The 24,863-nt window shown below is 37.6% G+C and overlaps 2 protein-coding genes across 2 annotated transcripts; both read right to left on the bottom strand.

Annotated features, from left to right (window-relative positions):
• Positions 1–1,688: 1,688 nt before the first annotated feature.
• Positions 1,689–8,082, bottom strand: fbxo30a (F-box protein 30a). Its single transcript, XM_030126186.1, has 3 exons — positions 7,901–8,082; positions 4,052–6,129; positions 1,689–2,688 (listed from the first exon to the last, which is right to left on the bottom strand). Exons 2-3 carry the CDS (start codon positions 6,065–6,067, stop codon positions 2,485–2,487), a joined length of 2,220 nt encoding a protein of 739 aa, XP_029982046.1. The 5' UTR covers positions 6,068–6,129; positions 7,901–8,082; the 3' UTR covers positions 1,689–2,484.
• Positions 8,083–9,288: 1,206 nt separating this feature from the next.
• Positions 9,289–24,819, bottom strand: LOC115413389 (pancreatic secretory granule membrane major glycoprotein GP2). The gene is made up of 9 exons (XM_030126191.1): positions 23,868–24,819; positions 22,359–22,447; positions 22,127–22,231; positions 17,410–17,570; positions 17,202–17,337; positions 13,179–13,273; positions 10,842–11,010; positions 10,505–10,619; positions 9,289–9,625 (listed from the first exon to the last, which is right to left on the bottom strand). The coding sequence occupies exons 1-9, from the start codon at positions 23,953–23,955 to the stop codon at positions 9,450–9,452; spliced, it is 1,134 nt and encodes a 377-aa protein (XP_029982051.1). The 5' UTR covers positions 23,956–24,819; the 3' UTR covers positions 9,289–9,449.
• Positions 24,820–24,863: the final 44 nt, after the last annotated feature.

Genomic DNA, 24,863 nt, shown 5'->3' with positions numbered 1-24,863 from the left:
CATAGTCTGAGTGTGTACAGAGCTACAACTATTACCTCTATTATGTATATTTTTTCTCCAGTTTATTTGCTTTAGTTTAATGATCATGCTCTGCACCTTCAGTGTTAAGTCATTCCCTCCTCTACTAGGTAAGTGTATAGTGAGTCTCACAATGGCCACAGAGTTTCACATAACCAGAGCTGTGGATAGGTCTGACACCTTCCACTGTCGTTCTGGAAAAGGGGTTAAAGTTATGTTGTGTGTCTAGTCTTTGGGTGGTGCAGGATAATGTGACACAGGCTTTGCATTGCTTTTATAATTATTATAGAAGTTTATTCAGTGGAAAATATGAATATGAAGAAGTCCCTAAGAAAACAGCCCATGAAATGACGTGTCTGTCAAAATTTCAGTTGTTCTTTCACACGGCTAGTTGAACTTTCAAAGTGATAAAGCATAGAACAAGTGTCACTCTGCAAGACGCTATTCCAGCAGAGTGCATCCACTGAGCTAAAACAAACAGACTCAAATGTGCATTTGTCTACTTTCCAGGGTTCATACACATTTTTCAAGGTCAAATTCAAGCACTCTTGAGGGTCAACTTCTAATTTTTCCAGCACAGCCCCTTATCGCTAGGGTAAAAAACACATCTACAGGAATACATATACTTGTGATTTTTTTTTCCTTCACTTTTTATCATAATGATGTTTGTTGTATTATGCTATAAACATCTAAAATTATGTTTCAGAATAGCAAAAAGTTTAGAAATTTAGGGAGAACACAAAGTTTTATCCCAAAAAAGGGAAGCCACTTGGTGTTCTTCAGAAAAGCTCTGTAAAAATGTATCTTTAGTCTCACTGAGAGCACCTGCTAAATTTCTTTTTCGACAAAAAAGTTTTATTTTTCAGAATATATCACCTCTCTGTAAATAGCTTTGGCATCTAACCTGGCAGAGTTAATAGTCAAAAATAAATAAATAAATGACTGAGCTATAATCATTTAAACACTTAAACTAAAATTCAAGCATTTTTCAGTCCTTGAAAACACAACATTGAAATTCAAGCATTTTCAAGGATTTCAAGCACCCCTACGAACCCTGACTTTCGTTAATACCAAAAACTTTGGTTTGTTGGTTTGGTTCCCACTTGTTCAATGTTGATGTTGAATAAGAGGGAACCAGAGACCGAGCAGAGAAACTCGACAAATGCACAGTTGAGTCTACGAGGTTGGATGAGCTGGACTTTAGTATATATTTCAGTGTTTGTGCACAACATTCATATTGTGGTCGACTAAGGTGAAGACTGGAGAATGTGTGTGCCATCAACTGTTAAAGCCTGAAAAACTAAAGTGAACCTCTGGAGCATGTCCATTCACCTGTGAGACCACACATACAACCCACCCAATCAAACTAAAGGGACAGGATCTGCAGGATTTCACCTGTATTTCTATAAAACATTTGGCTCTAGTAAACAACCTGCTTTCATCTGATCTCCATCCAGCAGCTTAAAAACATCTTCATCTGAAGTGGCTCTCATATTCCCTTGTACTGACAGCTTATCATTCACAAAAAGCACACATGGTGACTGAATAATTATTTGAACTCTAAAATGTTGCATTTGAGTAAATTATATTCAGAAATCTAAAATTAAATGTCCATGAATATTGCTTACAACAGGAAACATAAACTACTTGTTTTTTTGTTTTTTTTTTAAAAATACATAGTACATCTTTCATAACATTGGACAAATCAATATGGTCAATAATAATATTAAGTTTAACTAATGAACCTTTGCTCTTCGTTGTCAGGAAACAGTGTTCTATTATGTATTGTGATACTAATGTGATAAATACTGATCAATATAGGAAAAAAACATATCAGGACTATATTGTCTGACATATCGCCCAGCCCTAATGCTGTACATGTGGTCACTCAAGGCAGCATCACATACAAAAACCATGCATCACACCAGTAAACTGTTCTCGCTAGAAGCTGTGGAGAAATCTTATGTTCAGGATGTTCAGAACAACTTTACAACTAGAAGAATCAAGTGTTTGGTAAGTTAAGGCTCTACTCTTTATCTTTACCAATGTTGCACAGTACTGACTTTTGATTTAAAAAAAAAAAATAAAAATAAAAAAGCATCAAAACATCAGACTATTTACACAGTATCAGAGTAGATAATGGTACGTCTTCAGTACACTGGTATTAATAACCCTGTCAGAGTGGGAGATAAGAGGCTAGCACTTCACTTGTTTACAGTCTGGCCCGGTGTTTGCAGCAAGTCAGCCTCTGCTGAAATAGAAACCAGGCCCCACCAAAGGCCCAGACGTTTAAAAGGAGTCAATGATTTGTCCAATGTTGAGCAAAGAACAAGTCACTTCCAACCAGGGATTTCTGCTTGTATTTGAGGTTAGGAAAAACTCATTTTTTTCTTAGCATCTGTAAACACTGGAGGAAAATACTCTGAGTTCTGACGATCACAAATGTCCCAAACTGAATTCAGTGGTTTATGCTACAGGTTTGAGGACTGAACGTAAACATCTCCCCTCTTTGGTGAGCTCTCTTGTGAAACACATACACGGCAGAGGGATGGCCTCTTCCCGCCGAGAGATGGTGTTGAACTTGCACTTCTTGAGGTGGTCGGCCATGCTAGCAATGTTGGCAAACTTCCACTCATTCACTGTCCCGAAGGCTGTGCTGAAGCGCCACACCTTGATGACAAACACACACCACATTGATCTGTTATTGCTCATTCACAGACAGAGGAGGATTTACAGGCCTGAACAACATGCAAAAGAAAAACAAAACATCATACTGTGGTTATTCTTGTAAAATACTGAGACTATGAGCAGGGATGGGAATAGATAAGAATTTAACGATTCCATTATTGATTTTGCTTATCAATCCGATTCCTTATTGATTCTCTTATCAATTCTCATTGGGTGAGAAAATAAAAGAGTACAAACGGGTGTGTTTGCATTAACTGTCTTTTATATTTTCCATCTGTGCACAGAAAATATAACATATACAGCATGTACAAATAATAACAGATGACGCCGGGCCCGGTTTGGGGGGGGGGGGGCAGTCAAAGTGAAACTAAAGACGCTTTACTAATTCCTCTATTGCCACATTTCCACTACGTGTAACTAGTTTGACTCGGCCCATCTCCCATTGTTGTGCACCTCGTTTCCTTTCCTCTACATTTGGAAACTTGTATTTGAGGGGGTATGGCGTTTGTTGCCGGAACCGGAACTGGGCCCGGATGATGGCCTGGTGTTTACTCTGCCGCTACATTCACAGGTGCTGCTAAGTAGCGTATCAAATACGTGACATTCCTGTAAATGAATCACATGCTGTGTGGACAAATGTTTGAACATATTGGAGGGATTCCACCCTTTTGAAGAAATGGAAGCTTTGCAAGTGTTCCAGAGGACCTGGTGTCGTCTTTTTAGACCATTTCTGCCTCAACACCATGTTGGCTACGTTCTGACTAAAACAATGCAGCGTACGCGTGACATCATCGCACACGCGCAACGAAGGCGGAATTGATGAGCAGAATCGTTAAGCAGGCAGGCAAATGATCCCAAGGAATCGAGCTACTGGGATCTGGTTCTCAAAAAGAACCGGTTGTTGATTCCCATCCCTAACTATGAGTCACAATTTTAGTGAGAGTGGTAATTAAAATAAATAAAGGATTATGTGATTTTTGGTGGGTTCGTACCACACGTCAGGGTTTTCTCCATCATTATATGGTTTAAAAGCAGGAGACACCATCCACCTTTAAACTAGACTGTAAAATGTATTATATCAGGCCATCATTTTATTAAACAATGAAAAAAAAATCTACATTAAAGTTCTAGATGTGAATGCCCACTTGAAAAATTGTGTATCTGATTTGTGAATAGTTACTAACAGAGGCCATGTGTCTTGAATTTTTTTGGAATGTGATGAAGAGTTTGAAATTTGTTCCAATTATAAGAACACGCAACAGATTTTGATATTCAATTACTGGTTCAGTTCCAAGTACTAGTGTAGTGTAGTCCCTTACCTGATGAATGGATAAGAAGGACTAACCTTGTCTGTGATCTGCCATGAAGTCGACCCATCAGAGCAGTGTTTCTTGTCCCACAGCAGGACGACCATACCACGCATCTGGAGGAGGCTGGCACACACATCCCTCATGGTGCGGGACACTCTAGACAGCTGGCACAAGCTAAAGCTGTCCAAGAAACTTGCTACATGTTGCAACACCTCAAATGGAAGACTACTGAACTGATCAGACTGAGAGCCAAATTTATAGCTTTTTCTTGGGTGGTTGTCCCCAGTTTTTAAAGGAAGACCAGGCTGCACACCAAAAGAGCCCAAGTGTCTATCATGAATGATTCTGAAGCCCTGCACAGAAGGGCAGAATCGTCTCTGGGAGTAGGTACAGCCATAGTAGGCCAAGGGGCAGCGCTGCTCCATCCAGCCATTGAGTCCAGCGTGGATATCCCCGTGAACGTTTTTGAAATGAGATGAGAACTCATCCCTCCGGAACAACTGGCCACACACAAAAGTGAACATGGAGCGCTGCTTTGTTTGGTATCGAGCCACACATTCGAGCACCAGGTCAAGCCTGAGCGTGTGGAAAGGGCTCGGGTTGGAGAGCTGTGGGCTGGCGTGATCGCAGGCTGAGGCTGAAGCAATGTCTCCCACCATGGTGTTGGTTGCAAGAATGGCTGATGGAAAGGAAAAGGTCTGCGTACCAAAATCAATGTGGTAACCATCCACAAATCTGCTGTCTGAGATTCCTCTGCCTCCAGGAGAGTCACCCAAGCAAAAGAGCAACGCTGCAGTGATGAGATCAATACCATGGAGTCCCATAGGATCGTCTGCTACTTCCAGGTCAGACGTGTCTACTGCCTTGTCCTCCATCTTTGCCCGGAACAAGAAAGGGTCAGACAGAAGAGCTCGACGTCCATTAAATGTAAACATACTTATTCCTCTGAGCACTTCCACATTCTGAAGTTTACGCTCTAAGCACCTATACCTGAGTTCAGAGGGCAAATGTTGCAGGAAGTTATTTCTAACGTGATCAGATATCAGGAATGGCATTGGTGGTGGAAGTGGTGCTTGCTGAGGCACAGGTGGTTCAAGTGCTACAACAGGCATGTAATCCTGAGGCATTTCTGGCCATGCAAGGTCGGACTGATTCACCGGCTCGTTGACAATTTCTTCCTTCTCTTCAAAAAATAACTCAACAAAATCATTTTCTTCTGCCCAGCTCAAGCCATCTTCTTCCGCATCTGTCCCCACTGCGCAGTCAACTCCACCTACTGCTCCTAACTCACAGTCTGAATCAGACTCGTTCTCTTGCATATCTACATTCTTCTCACCCTCAGTGATGAAATCGGCATGGCTATCACCATTTTCTCCATTGTGGAGAGCTCCATTTTTATCAGCCTTTTCCCCATTTAAATTGCCAACAATCACTTCAATGTCTTTGGAATTAGTCAAGAGGTCCAACGCTGCTGCTAAACTTCTGCTTGTTTCCACGGAGGCCCGATACAGTTCATTATATGGCTCCTCCTCCATGTCGACAGTCCCATTACCCAGCACTGTCTCTGGTGCATTTGAAGCTGTTGCCATCTTTTCACTTTCATCTACTGGCTTATCGCCATTCTTTGACACAGTAGTGGTGACCTTCAAGGACTCTAACAGCATCCTCTGATCCTGTAGAGCCAAAGCCATGTCTAGCTGCTCCACCTCATCAAAGTCTTTGCTCAAGTTTTCATAGGACTTGCGATCAGCATAGCTAACCGGCCATCTGTTCCACTCCATGGTACAACATACTATACTTGCTGGGCAGGTTTCAAGATGCTGGGCCATCTTGATCCTTGTGATAGTAAATGGGCAGCCAAAACCATTGTTTAGGCACGGCAACCTTTCATAAGGACAGAGCAGTCGATGTTCCTCTAATTTGCATGAGTGAAAAACTGCCCCACAGACAAGAGGGCAGCCAATGAGGTCACAAGAAACACCAGTCTCCGGTCTCACCATGCATCTTCTGTTGATGCATTTAAGGCAGTGGGGGTGAAGGAGGTTCTCCATTTTGACTTGATTACTCCTTGCCTGAGTGATGCTGGCAGGGAAAGCAAGTCAAGTGTTCAACCCTAAAACAAAAGGAGCAAAATTAATTTTGAGAAGGAAGAATGATCATATGATTACATGTAAAAACTATTCATTTTCTCTCCTTATTCAGAATGAAATAAAATTCCTAATAATAAGCATTTCATTTTGCTAAAAAAATGAGTATTCCACTAAACATTATGCTGACACTGTTTATATGCAGCCTAAACCCCAGTGACAAATGATTATTGTTATTATTATTATTATTATTATTATTATATTTTTCACTGTTGGCAGATGTTCTATTGTATCTCTTTACAATATTTGTTCATATACTTTAACCAGTTGATATCCTGTATCATGTTTAGAAAAGGTGCGTTTCCCCCTCTGAACTGAAATGTTCACCGTCTTTCCATCTTTTTTTAAATTTTATGAGTTGGCAAATATTTAGTTGCTGTGGGGGTGGGAGCAGATTTATGTTTTATTTGACATGGAGACATAGAAGTCATATTTATAGTTCTGTTTCTGCCAGAGTATATTAAAAATATATTAGTATATTCCACATGCCTCAGTTGAATAAATGCTTCATGTGGAAAGAGGCCTAATTCAGAACATCCAATGGAATATGCTGTTTACATGACACCTGTTAATTTCATGTAACACATTCGGAACAACAGTGGACTACATGTGAATATGTAAACATATTCTGTACTTTAAGGAACACTAACACAGATAACAAGTTACAAATGAAGGGAAAAGCCCCCACAAAATGTCTTGGTAGGGTGTTAGCATTGATTCTACAAGACCTTGGACTATACTGGAGATATGGAATGGCATTCTTTCAAAAGACATTCCCTCCTATTTGGATGGTGATGGCAGAGAGCACTGTCTAACCTAAAGAACTTTAATTATAATCCTAAATTGTAGAGAAAAAAAGTAATTATTTTAACTGTTCCACCAGTGATTCTTCTTTGTGCATATTTAGATAGAGCTGCTGGAAAGTGTTTACATCCATAAATCAATTTAAGCTCATTTTTCTATCCAATTTGAAGGCAACAGGTGGGATGTTACATGCTGTCATTACATTGTCCTATGGACGTTGATGCAGTCTCCTGACACAATGGTCCTATGCCAATTTCAAATTTTACCACACTTTAAATGAAGTTACAGGGTGACAGCAGTTCTTTGTGGACTTCAGGGCAAACCTTACCCCTGACCTTTTCCTCTGGTTAGCGCCCATTTACTCAGAGGGTTTGGTGACAGGTCAGACTGCTATTAAGATTTTATCATTTCCGCTCGTTAGCGTCAACAAACCCACGAGGGAAACATCTCTGAATCATTCGCTTCGGACTAATTTGCTGGTTTTGTTTGGGTGAAGGATTTTGTAGGATAATGACAGGTGGTAAAACACCCCAAACAATAAGTTAAAGAGCCACAACAATGCGTTAAGTCCAAGCAACAAGCCTACACAGGAGAGCTTTTGTTCAAGACTGTGCAGGCATGGCCAGCAACAACTAGCTAAATTACGCAAGGAGAGCTGGCAGGTTTAGCAAAGGGCTAAAAACACAAACAACAGCAGCGGCGGCATGTTCTAACTATGCATATCACATATTTATCAGGGATAGCAGCAGTGCCTCGGTCTTTGTAGCAACTAAAACTAATTCCCATGATAACCATGCAACAAATAAAACTAAAATGATGACACACAAAACTTTTTCTTTAACTAAACAAAAGAACATCAACAACATGGCAAGTCAGCTAGCATAGCAGCTACAGTTCGTTAGCCGAGTAACTTGGCTTCTAGAAACTGCTTACCCGAACTGCGGGGTTCTCCGTGTCACTTTATTATTAACTCCTCACTTATATCAGCTCCGTCGCATCGATAACGTGCAGTGTACGGCTACATAAGCAGATCACAGTATTAAATCTAAATCGTCTTATGATATGAACTGGCTGCGGCTGGTTCTCCCGGCAGAGACCTTCGCTGTCGGCGTTTGTGTTGATTGTGGAGAGGGACGCCGCACTACTACGTCATCACGTACAAGGAGCCCGTCACAAGTAAGTTTATGGACGCAGCACTGAAATAAACAAAGTGGGGAATGCCCCAGAGACAACTGCGTTGCATGCAATCACCAGTGGTGCAACAAGTATTCTGAACAGTCTAATAGTATTTAAGCGTTATCGGCCTTGTGTATGTGAAGCCACAGGAGTCATTGAGCAATGAAATGATCTCGTAAGTGTTTTCATGTTTTTTTTTTCCTGTCATTTTACCATTGTATTTGTTGAATACCTTATGTACTGTTGGCAAGTTAACCCAAAGCATTTTGCAACTAATCAAAGAGGGAACACTCTTAAACTCAACTCATGGTAGAACACATTATCTTTTACTTTGTCAAAAATTCATCAACTCATTTGGAGAAATGTGATTTTCACTGGTCAGAAACAGAATGAAAAACTTTGAGGTGGAAAGGAATAAAGCAGTCAGACAAATGAAGTAATAAAGTACAATTCAAGCACAATAAAAGTGCCATACTTAATTCTGAGTTGTCAAGTAAAGTACAAGTACCTCAAATTTAGAGTTAATTACAGTCCTGGAATAAAAGTACTTCCTTTAGTTTAATCATCTGAAGGCAATTAAATTTGTATTTAAATATACAAAAATTTGGATGGTTTGAGTAAATTCTGAACAATTTAATTCTTGAATTCACAAATGAGCTGAAGTAAAAGTTAGTCTGCATCATAATTATGGCTGACAATACTCATTGTGGAACAAAAATAAAAAACAACTAGAAAAGCTCTCGGAAAGCGCAGACCTCCAAACAGACAAACAAACTAACGCCGGCAAAAACATAACCTCCTTGGTGGAGGTAAATATGTCAGAAATGTGGCAAGTACAAAAAACTGCCAAGGGTATATTAGTGTACATATTGGCTTCTTCAAGATTATTTTCCAGTGTGCATTTGACTATTTGTAAATTGTAATAAATTTAAAGCAGCATAATCCATTAACATCAAAGCCAGAAAAGATGGTTGTAATGCAGGTTTTAGCAAAACTGTTAATTTCCACCTTAATTCTCTGGACAGGTTGGTGTCATCTAATGTTGTTTTACTGACATAAATGGAAGTAATGGCAAAAGCCAGTTCAATATTTTACTAAATAGACTTTTGATGCATTTCACTATGGGCAAAACTTAGAGACAATACTTTAAAGAGAATTTTATTACGTTGGTTTCATTCAAATTAAAAAAAAAAATGCATTGAATAAAAAGAAACATCTGCATCATTTTCATTACTATTAATCTCATGAGTGTCTTTGCTCATATGTCCATTTTTCTGTTCAAAACGGCCACTGATCATCCGAATCTTCATGAGGCCACCTCTGAGATGTGATGAATGTTGGACAGGGTGAGCTGTGCCTCCTGCGCTGGGTAAAAACGTCTGGAGCGAAGCCACAGTCTCCCGAATACGCCTGTGATCAGCAGTAAGAGCACCAGCAGTCCACCAAGGACAAAGGTCTCCACAGCAGGGACTCCACCTGAATCTACCAAGATGATACAGGACGCATTACAGTTTGCATATGAATTTCACGCACTTATCTAGCATCTCTAAGGACTGAAATGTGAGGATGGTAATGTGACGATCCTGGGTTTCTGCAGATTTCACAAAAAAAAGTTGCATTTAAGACCATTTTTAATAGAATTTAAGACCTATTTCAAGTTGTATTGAATCAGTCTTTAGGGATGCTCATGATGTGAATACAGTGTAACACTGGGTAAGACCAGATGTTTGCTTGTGGCTGTTCTGTTTCAGTTTTATGCTTTATCTGACTTCTCACGTTTCCCTTATGACTTTATGTACAATTTTTCCGATATGAGTGTTTTCACAAAGTGGGCTTCAGTTTTCATGTTTTCAATAGGCTTCCACCAAACAACCGATCAATTTCTTAAGATCCGTCAACATCATATGTGTATAAGTTTCAGGAGGATTTAGGAGGATATGATAGCAGATATTGAGAAATAAGTAATAGTCAAATTTTTTGTTTTAAGAGAAAAACAAGTAGCCTTCTAATAAAAACTTTTATAGACACATACATGAATAATTCTTCTAAAATCAGCACTCCTGGTTCTTTACAACTTTGCCCATATTTTACAGATAAACCTCCAAGCCTGTCCAACACCATATGTCTAATACACAGGAGGAGACGTATACTTCGTTTATATTAATTTAGGATCTTTTCTTACAGTTGTGTGAATATATTAATGTATTTATTTGTACTTTAGAACATAACTGCTATGACATAATTAGGAATAATCTTTAGTATGGCTATTTGGTTGGTTGCAATCTGCAGCTTCACCACTATTGGATTTAAGACTTATCAAAGGTGTGAAAATATCCCAATATTTAAAAGGCAAAAACATACTGGAATTGGGCTTGTCGCTGTTATCTAGTAGTCGTCTAATAGGGCCATAAGAAACTGTATGAGACAGAGGGATGTCTCGCCGCATCCTCATTAATCCATCTTCACTGGAGCAGTTCTGTTGAGCAAAAACATGAATCAATAAGCATTATACAAACAGAGTTTCCTTAGGCCTTAGTGTCAGAAACTACAGGAGTTTACTTCAGGGCTCACAGGGCTAAAAAAAATTCTAGGCCAATGTTTCTATATTAAGTACATAAGCCGCACATAGGCTACTTGTCTGAACTGGTCCCTAGCTTCCAGTTTAAGGAATGGATATTAAAATGAGTTGCTGACTCACCGGCTGGCACAGGCCCGGGGCGTTGTGGCAGATCTGGACGTTGCAGTGAAGGAAGACGTTTGTGTAAGAGCCGCCAACAAACTTAAACATTTGTATCCTGAACATGGCCTCTGGACCCTGACCGTTCTTTATCACAGTCAGTGTCTGCTCATTTGACAGCAGTGGGCAGCTAGAAAGGGAAAGAAAGAGGTCAGTGAGAGCAACCTACATTTAAATGCAGGTTGAAATACTGTACTTTAAAAATAGAGAGGAATAAAAAAGGGGAGCTGTTTCACTGGGATTTCAGGAAGTCTTTCAAGTGATGGACTGCCAAACTTTGGGAATGAAATCAATAGAATTCATGTGGGCGGCCAACTCTTATCGTGGAGTTTTTCTTTTTGCTCTGATGTTGTGAAATCATTGTGTGCTCCATTGCTATGCTGCTGCTAATGATACCAAATACTGCCCAGTTGTCAAGGACAAGCACAGCTGTTGAACTGAAACACATATGGCCCCTCTCAGACTTGGAGTCACATGACCCATGAACCAGCTCTAGGAGTTGTTGTCTGGCCTGCTCCCTAAGCAACAAATTCTCTTATTTCAGATTTCAACAGCACTGGTGTTAGAGGGTTATGAGCATGGTGAAATACCATGGCCACAGGCCATGCTATAAGCACATTTCAACATACTATCTATAGTGTCATGGATGGATGTGCAAGTCTTAAATATTTTCACTTTTCAAATACCAAATGGAAAATTAGAAGACAGCGTTACTTTACAGTAAGGGTACGTGTATAAAGGATTTATAAATGTATTCTAATCGGGTCGAAAACACTTAATAAATCATTAATAAACAAGCAAAAACATTTCTAATCTTTTTTTTGTACACTGATTCAGCCTCACTATTTGGAAAGAATGATGCTCTTATATGTCAGATTTTGATGGTCCCTTTACTTACTTTATCTTCTTCCCTAATTAGTTACCATTTTAGAATGTTTACTGATGAGTTACTCCCATTTCTAAAAGGCAATGAGTGCTTTAATGTAAAACTATATCACCATTTAATCATGAATAACTGAGTTCAGGTGGAATCAGTAGTTGCTTGTCCATTGACCCTCAAACTGCGTGAAAACAACTTGCAGATAAAAATTTGCCTAATGGAAAAATGACAATTTTGCCAAAACTCTTGTTTTTCCATGAAAAGTTTTTGTGCTTACAAGAGGTGGTTTTTAGCAAAATTGGTATATCATGCAAAACTGCAATGGGAAGACCTTTTTGCGCAGCTACAGTTACGTGAACAAAAAAAACCCCAAAAACTTAAGTTGATGGATGTTACAACAAGCGAAGAAGAAGAGTTTAAAACAAACATGGCGCAGAATGTGTGGACCCACGAGGAAACCTAATCATTTTTTTTAAAAATTTCATACGGGATAGAGGGGTAACGAGCATTCTAGATTCAAAACAAAAGATATTTATGTTCAACGCCATGTTCATGGAATGACGTCTCATGACATCTCGCGATAAACAAATCATTGCATTTGTGATTTAATGGAAAGACCGACATTACGCACTTCTGTTTTTTTGACGTTTAGTAAATATCGGTAAAGTTTTGCAAATATGTCCAATGGAAAAGCGACTAGAGTCTATTTACCCTTCTTTATTACACCAGTATATATGTTATTATAAAGTTATACGATATTATGGTTAATTTGCTCCGGTTTTCCCATTTGTGATACTCATGATAATTAATATATATGAGTAGAGCTCCATGTTTAGTTTACAGTTATGAAGCCCTGCTAGCACATATTTGGAGAATACAGCACTCCTACCAAACTGTTCATGTTTATCAAATTATGCCCATATAACATTAAATAGTCTCTTGGCTCTTACTATGGTATAATGTGCATTTGTTGTCATTTTACATAAAGTATAATAGCATTATAACAGCTCACATCTGGCTACAAAATTGCATTTACCTAATGTGCTAACATTTGCATGCTAACTGCAAACAGTCTAGTCACATTTTGCTCCAATTTGGTATGAGATATGCTGATGCTAATAATATAGTAATAATATAGCATTTAATATTTTAATAAATATCAGATGAAGATGTCAGGTAATAACTGATGAGAACTGAAGTTTAACCTTAATAGTAAATTTAATGAAGGTTCCCTATTTTATACTCCGTTTTGGAGCTTACTAATGTTTTTATAATTTTTTTTTTTTTTAAATGACTAACTTAATTATAAACTATCTGGACATTTTAAAAGGGTCAATAGACATAATTCAAGGCTTCTGTCCACATGAGCTCTAATGTGTGGAGTTCCTTTTCCACTCTAAACCTGTCCAGAGGCAGACCTGTCTCTGATGAAGCTGTACTGAATGTTGCTGTATGGGTCACTGGTAGGCGTAGCCCAGCATCTCTCCATGCGCAGCATCAGGTGAGCTGGAATCTACAAAAACAGGCAAGGTTGGGTGAGAGTCATTCTCTGCACTAAATTCCACCCCATAAATAGAGCCCTAAAATGCTGATTCATGGAGTAGTAAGTAAACAGCAGCTGTGGCAGGAGGTTATAACAACACTGAAATTAGAGCAGCACTCAGATGACTGTCTAGTCATGGGTGGAGTTTTAGAGTTCCGCCGTGCTTTGGAACATCCCATCAAACAACATATTGCTTAATATTGTGTTACAGCACGCTTAACTTAAACGCGACACCTAATCCTAAAATAGGCATCAATATTTAGAATGCTAGTAGTTACTGCAATCTATAGCCTCATTGACTACATAGGCAAACACGCTCTCCGGTCATCTCCTAATCTAAGCAGGAAAACAGAGTAAAAATCTATTTTACATATTTTTAATCGCTGGCACGTCAGTGAACCAGCAAAAACAGGGGACATAGACCATTATTAACTACTCTGGGAACATGTACCTCATGCCTTGCACATGTATGTTTACACTGATATATTTGCACTTTTTTTTTTTAAATACTATTTTATATTTCATACAATATATCTGTAATTTGCATACAAGGTGGGGAAGCAAAATTTACAATGAACATTTAGTTGTTTTTTCTCAGCAGGCACTACGTCAATTGTTTTGAAACCAAACATTTATTGATGTCATAATCATACCTAACACTATTATCCATACCTTTTCAGAACCTTTTGCCCATGTGAGTAATCAGGAAAGCAAACGTCAAAGAGTGTGTGATTTGCTGAATGCACTCGTCACACCAAAGGAGATTTCAAAAATAGTTGGAGTGTCCATAAAGACTGTTTAGAATGGAAAGAAGAGAATGACTATGAGCAAAACTATTACCAGAAAGTCTGGAAGATACTATTAAAGAAGAATGGGAGAAGTTGTCACCCGAATATTTGAGGAACACTTGCGCAAGTTTCAGGAAGTGTGTGAAGGCAGTTATTGAGAAAGAAGGAGGACACATAGAATAAAAACATTTTCTATTATGTCAATTTTCTTGTGGCAAATAAATTGTCATGACTTTCAATTAACTAATGGTCATACACTGTCTTTCAATCCCTGCCTCAAAATATTGTAAATTTTGCTTCCCCACCCTGTATATCTCTATTTCACACTATTTTTAAATATATGTGTGTGTTTTATTGTTTTGTATATAGTCGCATAGTGCACTGTTGCAGGCAGAGATCACCTGTGTTTTCGTTGCGTGACCTGTGTAATAACAATAAAGCCTGTTCTATAATGGTAACATCAATACCCGTGTGTTTTCTGCCTTAACCCTTAAAGACCCGAACAACCACCTTTAACCTAAACCATCTACTGATCTGAACTGTTTAATACTTGTTGATCCACTAATCCTATCAATACATATAAGTAATTGGTGTAAAATACAGTTCTTCATCTGTTCATGGTCATCAGATATGACCCATTTGGACGTTCAGAGGCTCCGTACTTACTGTGGAAACACCGTCATCTTCTATAACATTAAATCACCAGTAAAACCCATGGAGTTGGATCAATAACAGAGGATGGACACACTTGATTTTACATTCAGTTAATGATAGATTTAGTTGAAAAAGTCACTTCTGTCAGTTTTTCTCTATTTTGATGTAAAAACATTTGAATTTACTCTCAGTTTTTATGAACATCTACATGATCGGTGAATTAAATATAGGAAAATACATGATTTACACTGAAAAATGCAAAACACAGAGGCTAATATTATCATAAATGGTGATAAATCACTTAAAAAATGGTTAAACATAAAGAAAAATTCATTTGGGAACTGCCACAAATGTAGCACTGGGTCTTTATGGGTTAAACAGACAGACAGACAGACAGACAGGCAGGCAGGCAGACAGACAGACAGACAGGCAGGCAGACAGGCAAAGCAGACAGGCAGACAGACAGACAGACAGACAGACAGGCAGACAGACAGGCAGACAGGCAAAGCAGACAGGCAGACAGACAGACAGACAGACAGACAGGCAGACAGACAGACAGACAGACAGGCAGACAGACAGACAGACAGACAGGCAGACAGGCAAAGCAGACAGGCAGACAGACAGACAGACAGACAGACAGACAGACAGACAGACAGGCAGGCAGACAGACAGACAGACAGACAGACAGGCAGACAGACAGACAGACAGGCAGACAGACAGGCAGACAGACAGGCAGACAGGGAAATTGTAGGAACACATAATACATAATGTCTTTCTGCAAATACTATATCTAGAAAATTTTCAAGCATATTGACCCGCTGATTATTTGAAGAACCGAAACATTTTGCATATTTGTTGAAAAAACAGTTTTACACAAGTGCTGTCCTTAGATACACGTGCATTTCCACTCTACAGCGGCAGATATACATGTACTTTTAACTCCACTACATCATTAATATGTAGTGGACTATATTATTACTTTTTCTTCTATATTTTCACATTATGGTATTATTATTTTTACTTAAATAAAGGATCTGATAACTTCTCTGACCAGTTATTATTATTTATAAACAGAGGTAGCAAAAGTACTCACATTCTGTAGTTAAGTAGAAGTACAGCTACTTGTGTGAAAAAATACTCTTGTAAAAGTAGAAGTACTGATTCCACTCCTTTTGTTAAGTAAAAGTAAAAAAGTACAACTTCTCAGTTGTAATAAAGTACAAAATTAAAAAGTAAAACTGCATTTTTGAAATGAATGAAACAATACATACTTAACCAGGCAAAATCATAAAAGTTTCTGTTTCTAATTCCACAGTGAATGATACTGACCAGAATCCTGCACCAGATCAGGTATTGAACAGGTAACCAACAAACACATGCAGAGACAGGTAAAAAACAAAACAAAACAAAACAAAACAAACAAACAAACAAACAAACAAACAAACAAACAAACAAACAAACAAACAAACAAAAATATATATATATATAACCTATTCTGAGAATGTGAGGAGATATTTATACAAAAATGTAGGGAGTAAAAGTAAACAGTTGCCAGAAAAATAAATACTCAAGTAAAGTACAGATACCTACACTGTAAGCCTGGACTTTGTATTTACTAAAATGCTTTAATTACAATGTACTTAAATGATTTAAGTTTTATTACATTACTATAAAATGTTAAGTATATTCTACTAATTTGTAGACATAGTCAAAGTGCCAAAACAGTTTAAGATGAATGGATTTAAATCACTCAGTTTGAGTCATGACCACACCTTTTTATCTCCGCATTGCATTGTGGGTATTGGGCATGTTTTTGAAAATGTGTTCTTTTTCTGTGCAGGGGTTCAGCGGGGTTGTGGTGTTAGTGTTCATTTGGACTGAATGTGTGTATGGCAATGTTTATTGGTCTTTTTGTGTTTGTTTTTGTATTTTTGTAGAGCTGCACCATGAGTGAAACCATAGGCCCAACCATGGCTTTACTGTTCATGTAAAATAGTACCTGTTCTATGTTTATCTTGGAAATGAGTACAGTGAACTGATGGATTCAGTTAATGATTATACAAAGCAACTGGCATTGCAACAAATTTTAAGTTCAATTAACTTGGCATTTTGTGTGTCGTACTTAAAATAGCAATTCCACTCAAATCAAGCATTTAAGTTTAACACACTCAAGTTTTCCATTACTCATTACTTAAATTTTTTAAGGCAACTGGTTTACTCAAATTTTTTAAGTAAACTCAACTTATCCGGTGTAAAAAATCTACTTAAGAACAGTAATGAAGAACTTATACTTTTTTACTTCCCACCTCTGTTTATAAATGACATTCCTACACTTCTAAGGAGCATTTTACAAAGTTTTATGAAATCTTTGACACTGTTTTTAACCCTAACCTAAATGAACAATCAGAACACTTTTCTTCCACCACTGATTATTTTTACCATCTCAGTAAAATTACCATGAACACTTTGACGAAGATGTCATCATCCAGGGTCAGCGATGGCACCGTAGTCCACTGGTCTTCAAAAGCTTCATCTTTGTACAACAACATCGACACAGAAAAGTTTCCATCTTCTGTATTCAGAGTAATAGTCCTGCGAAAAGAAGATGAATGAAGCTCCATGCCAAATAAACTCAATATCAAATGTTAAAACCAAAACACTTACCTGACATCCACTCGAATCATATTTTCACCGTTGGGTTGCTGAACCATGTAGTTGACGGGATAGCGGCAAACAAATGTAATGTTAATGTAGTTCCGTGTAATTATGTCAGTGTCATTGTTGTGTATAGTGTTTATGAACATGATGTGTGCATCATCTGATGCCTGAGGAAAAAACAAGAAAGTCACATTAAAATGACAGAAACAAAAGACATCAAAAATAACAGGAAAATCCATTTCCAGTTGATATGGTCAGTAATATTGAACCACTGTACTATCCCAATGGTTAATCACACCAGTTGAGCATCTTTTATTTTTCGTCAACTGTGCTGACCCACTGACAGTGCATGTTATTCACTACCCCAGGTTCCATTTTTACAACACTGCAAAAAATGATTTCTAAGAAAGTGAAAAAAGCCTTATTTCTAGAACATTTGTCTTATTTTTCATCAAAATAGGAAAAAAAACTTAGCAAGAAATTTTTACATAAGAAAAATATTCTTATTTTTAAAAAATTTAGTGAACTTTTTCTTAATCAGATTTTCCAGCTAATATCAAGCCAGATTTTACTAGTAACAAGGTTTGGCAATATTATTCTATTATTATTATCCCAGCAAAGGATCAGATTGTTTTCCTTATTTTAAGACTGAAACCACTGGAACAACTTCTACATTTAAGAATCTGAACTAATGACCCAAACTAACTTTTCTAGTTTTCAGAATGTTTCCTCCTTGTTCCTCTTCTTTTCAGACTTAAATTCTTATCTCCAGCTCAGTCACAGACTCAAATTCAACATTTAAAGTCATTCTGTCTGAAATGAGTGTGATTTTATTTCTTGTATTAAGCACTGTTTGATCAAATTCTAGCATTTTTGTTTATTTTTAAGGCACATTCTGCTTTGACTTTTTTGCTTGTTTTAAGAATTCTAGCCAATTATTTTTTTCTGACCCCATTGGCAGATATTTTTTTTTGCTCAAAATAAGCCAATTTGACCAGATTTAGGAATATTAGGCTTATTTCTAGCGGGGCATTTTGTGCAGTAATAACTGTACATTGATTAGAGTGCACCCAACTACATTTATGTCCCCTATTAAAAATTTCAACCCTATTTCCAAGAAACATGTTCTAACATGCAATAAAATGTAATTTAAAAAAAAAAAAAAGTGGACTCAGATGTGGACTACAGGCTGGACAGTGTGTGTTGCACCAGGTCCAACACACATTGTTGGACCTGGTGCAAAATGAGACCTGGCATTGTCCTGATGAAATAAACTTAGACTTCTGGGAAAAGATGACAACTCGGTGGCTGCCTATGTCACTGTAAAATACAATATTTGGCATCACATGACTCCATCACACATGCAGGACAGTCATGTGGATGCTGATGCAGGCTTTTGAACCTTTCACTAATAACAGTCTGGACGGTCATTTTCATTTTTGACGTGTAGATTATATATTATCTGTTATTCCAACAAAAATGAAATGTGGACTCGTCTGACTACAGTATGTTTCCACTGTCTTTCAGTCCATCTGAGATTTACTCTGTTCCAGAGACAGTTTAATGCATAGAACTGATATACTGTAGTTTTTTTTTATCGTTTGTCTTTTGCACTATTTTTAGGCTGCACATTTATTTTCTTGCACTTTATTCTGTTGCTGCCTTGACCAGTGAATTTCCTTGTTGGGGGATCAATAAAGTCTAGTCTAATCTAATCTAATCTAATCTAATCTAATCTAATCTAATCTAATCTAATCTAATCTAATCTAATCTAATCTAATCCAGCTCTTTATCCTTGTGTTATACAGTTTGGGGTTGCCCTCCTCAGTCATGTGTCCATATTCCTCATGGTGTCATGATGGTTTCTGGTGGAATGCTGCCTGAAAGTCCAAGGTCATAAAAATTCAGCTATGGTTTACATCTTTGGTCTTTTTACACTGAAATTTCCCCACCCTGAATCTTTTAACAATATTATATCCTGTAGATGGTAAAAGAATATTTTCTGTCAATGAATATTCTTTTTGAACTGATTCCAAATTGGGCTTTGCTTTTTAAAGTTTCAGTTCAGTTTCAGTTTATTTCAAATATGCAACAAAACAAAGTAATCCTACTTTAGTCCTTAGAAATAAAACAGATTGCAAGAAAACATGAAAAACTTATCCACATGAAAACAAAATATGACTTAATTTGCATATTGGAAAAGGAGTGGGAGGAAATATAATTTATTTAGTCCCACCCCTTGTGGACACAACAGTCTATCCTTTAGCCTCCTATCAGCATAAGGCTGGATGAAAAATCAATTCTCTTGGATCTTTCGTAAAATTGCCATTTTAAAGTTAAAGATATTTAAATGATAAACCATCTCCTGTATTCAAAAAGTTTTATTGACTTAAATAACCTTGTTTTAAATTTTTTTTCTTTCTTAAAAATCGACTTCATGTCATTGTGAATTAGTGCGACACTTCCATGACCTTTGGAGTGTAAATAAAAGTTGATTAATTCATTCACTGATAGCAGTAGCAGCGTTTCCAGCATTTTAAGAATCACATTACATTACATTACATTAGGACGCATTGACGCTTTATGGAAGCTCTTTCTAAAGCCATAACATTGGGTCTCACACTGTACAGTGTGAGTGATACTGTTCAACATCCAACCGTTGGCTGCCGACATAGTTGAAACCATAAACTAGGGAAAGAGTGAAAAGGTTGTGTCTAAGGTTGGTCTGGGCCCCTGCTGAGCACAGATGGTGGACAGTCGCTGTGGTCACCAAGCTGGATGAAATACCCCTAAACACTAACAGAAAAGACATCTTTTACTGCCTCTTAGTAAACACCCCCCCCACCCCCCAACCAACCCCTGTACTATGAGCACCAGTGTAGTGGATTCTACAGCAAGCAACCGTTCTTCATGAACCCCACGACAGAACCTCCCACTGGCACCGAGACTGAAACCCGAGTGAGGCCGCTGTCACGTCTGACCTTTAAACCCAACAATTCAGTCATTTCTCCTCTGACAACATGGTTTAAAAGCTCCACAAGTTCAAGGTGAAAGGAGAGATTGACAGCGAGGACATTCTTCTGTTTTAACAACAGCCATACTAATCCAGAGCGAGCTTACTTTTCCTCAGCAGCTGAAGAAGGGAAAAGAACTTGTAAAAACTGCTGAGGTGCAGTTCTGGGAGATGTCCTGCCTGTGTTAACATTTTACTTGCTTTACAAGAAAAACTTTCACAGTTTCTGAGCAAGCGACTCAAAGGCGCTCATGGACTTAAATAGGGGGATTTATACTTTTACTATATAACTTTAAAAGTTTATATAAATATATACTTTTTTAATTGGTGAGAGCGATGGGATTAAAATAATCAGGAGGCTGGTGGGAGAATGATTTATGGCAGGGGCGTCAAACTCATTTTAGTTCAGGTGCCACATTCAGCCCAATGTGAGCTAAAGTGGGCCGGACCAGTAAAATAACAGTGAAAAAAGGAAAATTATATTCTGATCAGGTTTCCATCTACGAAGTTTTCTTAAAAATCTGAATAACATAAACAACTTGAATTGTCTTAAGAAAAACAAGTGCAATTTTAACAATATTCTGCCTTGTTTTATCAGTTTATCATTTATACATGTGCATTACAATCGCACAAATCATTTAATAACAGGCAGAATATTGGTAAAATTGCATTTACTTTTCTTAAGACATTTCCGTTGGTTCATATTTGTTCAGGTAATTCACATTTTTTGTAAAAGTATAGTTTAGTAATGCAAACATTTTCACGTAATTTTCCTTTTTTTACACCAAAAAACAAAGAGAAAATTTGGGGTTGTCATTATTTATAGGTTATTATGATAATATTTTACTGGTCTGACCCATCTGAAATCTAATTAGACTGTATGTGTCTGTATATGGAACCTGAATTAAAATGATTTTAACACTATTCATTGCTAATATCTTCAGTGTAATTTTTTTGCATTTCACAAACTCATCCCGTGGGCTGGATTGGACCCTTTGGTGGGCCGGATTTGGCCCCCGGGCCGCATGTTTGACACCTGTGATTTATGGCCTTCCCTTTCACTGAACCTCAACAAATAATAATCATTTCCATGTAAATCCTGATAATTTAGGAGCACAAGGGCATTCAGCGTCTGTTTGCTGCTTTGAATAAGGACCTCGGAAAAGGAACAACGCCACCTTTCTTTCTTGATAATACACGCCACTCCCCCTTGTCTTTTCTTTACTCACTCTTTTCTGTTTGGGACCACAGTATGCGCCTTTCTCCGTGCATCTTATTATACTTGCTATGAGCCGATTCCATAGTGGCCGTCCCAAACACAGGAGCCTCAGTCCCACCACTTGCGTCATAGAGTAAAAGTGGCATCTCTGGTCTTGAATTATTCAGATTATTCCGACTGCTATGTAAAGGGCTATAAACTGACTCAAGTGACTCTTTTTTTTTGGCCCTGAAAGGAAGTTCCAGTTACCATAACAACCGTTAAACATCGTAAAATGGATGATTTATTATGATGGGGATTTTATGTTGTGATGAGCACAGATTGTAAGTGTAGTTTGTCTTCATGGCCTTTGTTCAGAGTTCTTCTAAATGTCTGGGTTCACGTGCGAAGTTTGATTTAGTTCCAGTCTTAAATCCTACAGACCACGTTAGCATCTTTATGGACTCTTCAACTAAACATTGAGAAAAAGCCGAACATTTTGAAGGTCATACCATGATAGTTCCACAGTCAGAGAGGTTTGTCTTTATGCTGAAAATGTAATCATCTCCAACCTCAACACCACGGCACTCTGGATCATTTAGATGCAAATCCCAAACCTAAACACAAAGAAACACAATACTTTGTTTTTTTTTTTAAAAGACACTGACAAAGACATAGGATATCAGTGTAAAGAAAATGCAAAGTTCTAGGTCTTATTTATGAGGGGAAATGATTCTCACTCACATAAACTGGAGGTTCTTTGTTGAGGAAAAAAGCACTGGGAATAATAACCTCCATATGGTCGTTTGTACAAATGACAGTTTCATTCAGCTCTGAATGAAGGAAGATGAAAACACATTATAACCAACAAAAACATATGTTATTAATACATGATTTTTTCATTTTGTACCTTGACACATTCATTAAAAACTACCCTTTTACTTAGATTTTTTGCTTTAGGTATTTGTTTGGCCGGTCATTCTTATTTATATCCAAAAGTATGAATGTTTTATGACATTAGTTAAACAATCTTTAACACAAACTTTAGCCTCCAATATTGTTTTCAAACTAAAAGTATATGACAACTATTATCAAAGCTTCTCAAATTTTAGTTCTGAATCCAAATCGGGTCATTTTTATATTGACCTAATTATGTTTATTGCAATACACATTTATTGTCTACATCTTTGTTTTCATTTATTGTTAACACTGATATCTAAAACAAAAAAGTTTCGTCAAATTTTTGTTTCACGTAATTATTTACTTATAAATTTTTTCAAAATAGTCTGAACATTCTGCCTCTAAAATGTTTTGCTGTTTGGCAACTGCATGTCATGTTCTGACCATAAAGACAAATGTGAAACCACAAAAAAATCTTCTGGTTTCTTTCGTTCAGGACCAAAAATCAGCCTTTAAACTGGAAAGAATTATTTGACATTTATTGTGCTAATAATTGATATCAATTTTTATTGTTTTAACATTTTAGATTATACTGCCTAGCCTCAAAGTAACTGCACATTTAACACAGTGCTGTATTTAATGGAACTGAATTTGATAGCATTTTCACACTGTGTAAGAGAATATTTACTTTGCACTCATCTACATATATTTGACAATAGTAACTTGTGACTTAAAAAACAGATGTTTATATGTTACAGCACAATACTATACAACCAATATACTCAGTATTACACGAAATTAGTTCCATATTACCAAAAACAGTGCTCTTTCATGTATTTGTTAATGATAAAACAGACTGTATTAAATAATATTCAGCATGGAACTACATTTCTTCTTTTGATACATCTTACTGGTGACTCAGTTGTACTTAATTATTAACTGCTTAATATCGTTATCATTTCACTGAAGCGTTAGGGTTATAGTGTAAGGCAATATGAATGCATTAGACTTCATCTGAAAGGACACATCCACTTTTCAGCTGAACACAACCTAACCTTCGCCAGTTTAAACCTTAACCCTAAAATAGTTTTCACAGTTGGCCTCACAGTAATTGCACATTTAACACAGTGCTGCATTTGATCTTCTACTTGCGGTATTTCTGACTTTGGTCTTTCTGTCTTTCTACTGAGGATCTGAGGACTTCTTCCACTTGTCGACATTGTAACTTGAAGGAGCATTAATTAATCCTCTTTTTGAGAACATTACAAAACCTTGTATCTTAAAATGTTTGTACATTACAAAAGAATATGTGACCTTTGACACTTTAGTCCTTCTACTGAGTCTGGAGCTCACCTGTCTCGTCCGGCTCCAGATAGGCTGCCAGGGTCACCATCCTCATGGTGAGCAATAACCAGGCAAAAACCAGAGCAGCAGGTGCCATCTTCTTCTTTTTTCCTCTCAGCTGCAACACTTCAGCCACTGGCCCGTTCTCCTGAAAACTCTGTGAATCTTCTGGCCTGGAGATTAGCCACAGCTCGCTGTCACCACAAGACGAAGTACCTCCTCTCTTACTCCGACCCTCCAAACACAGCACTAATGAACTTGGGACCCTCCCTCAGGCCTTAAAACACCAGCTTGAATGATGTCCCCAACAACAATGAGATTCCGCACATGAATAGAGGGAACTGAGGAGAGTCCAAGGTAACAACGATGTTACCGCCTACTGAGAAGATGTCCTCTTAGTAAACATCTTACAACTCTTTCTTACTACAGGAGTGACAAGAAGACTGGTATCCATGCGAAAGGAAACAACAGCACTGGGCTGACACTCTTTTGTCATCCAGATCCTTTGTCTGGACGTTTGAAAATCTTTACTAGTACGGGAATCCCAGTCAGTCAGGCAGAAAGAAACTCATTATGAGTCAAGGGCAATTCAGTGACAATGCCAAGGACTGGTGAGAGTATGTGTGTGGTGGAAAAGACCATAAAACACTTGGGCATACACATACAAACAGGATTATTTCCACTTTTTTTTTCTTTAACACAGAAAGTGTTCAAAAAACCCCACATCTGTATGGCCAAGTATTTGTTCCTTTCAGAACAATTTGTAAGTCCTAAAAAGTTGAGATAATTGGTGAAATGAAGCAGAAAGCTTCCTCACATTTTATGGGTTTAAATGAAAAGATTACTAGATTAGTTTCCAGGACACAGAAACTTTTTTTTTGTCTTGCAAATAAGATAAACCTAACCAGGATTGCCTGACATTGTCCTATGAGAGCAATAGCTTAAAGAACATTGTCTGGAAAAACAGAACACTTCTAAAATCTGTCATTTCTCCTCCTGTTGTAA

The sequence above is a fragment of the Sphaeramia orbicularis genome, chromosome 22 (genome assembly GCF_902148855.1).
Source record: "Sphaeramia orbicularis chromosome 22, fSphaOr1.1, whole genome shotgun sequence".
NCBI classification, from domain to species: Eukaryota; Metazoa; Chordata; class Actinopteri; order Kurtiformes; family Apogonidae; genus Sphaeramia; species Sphaeramia orbicularis.
This window is presented reverse-complemented; position numbering and strand designations above follow the sequence as displayed.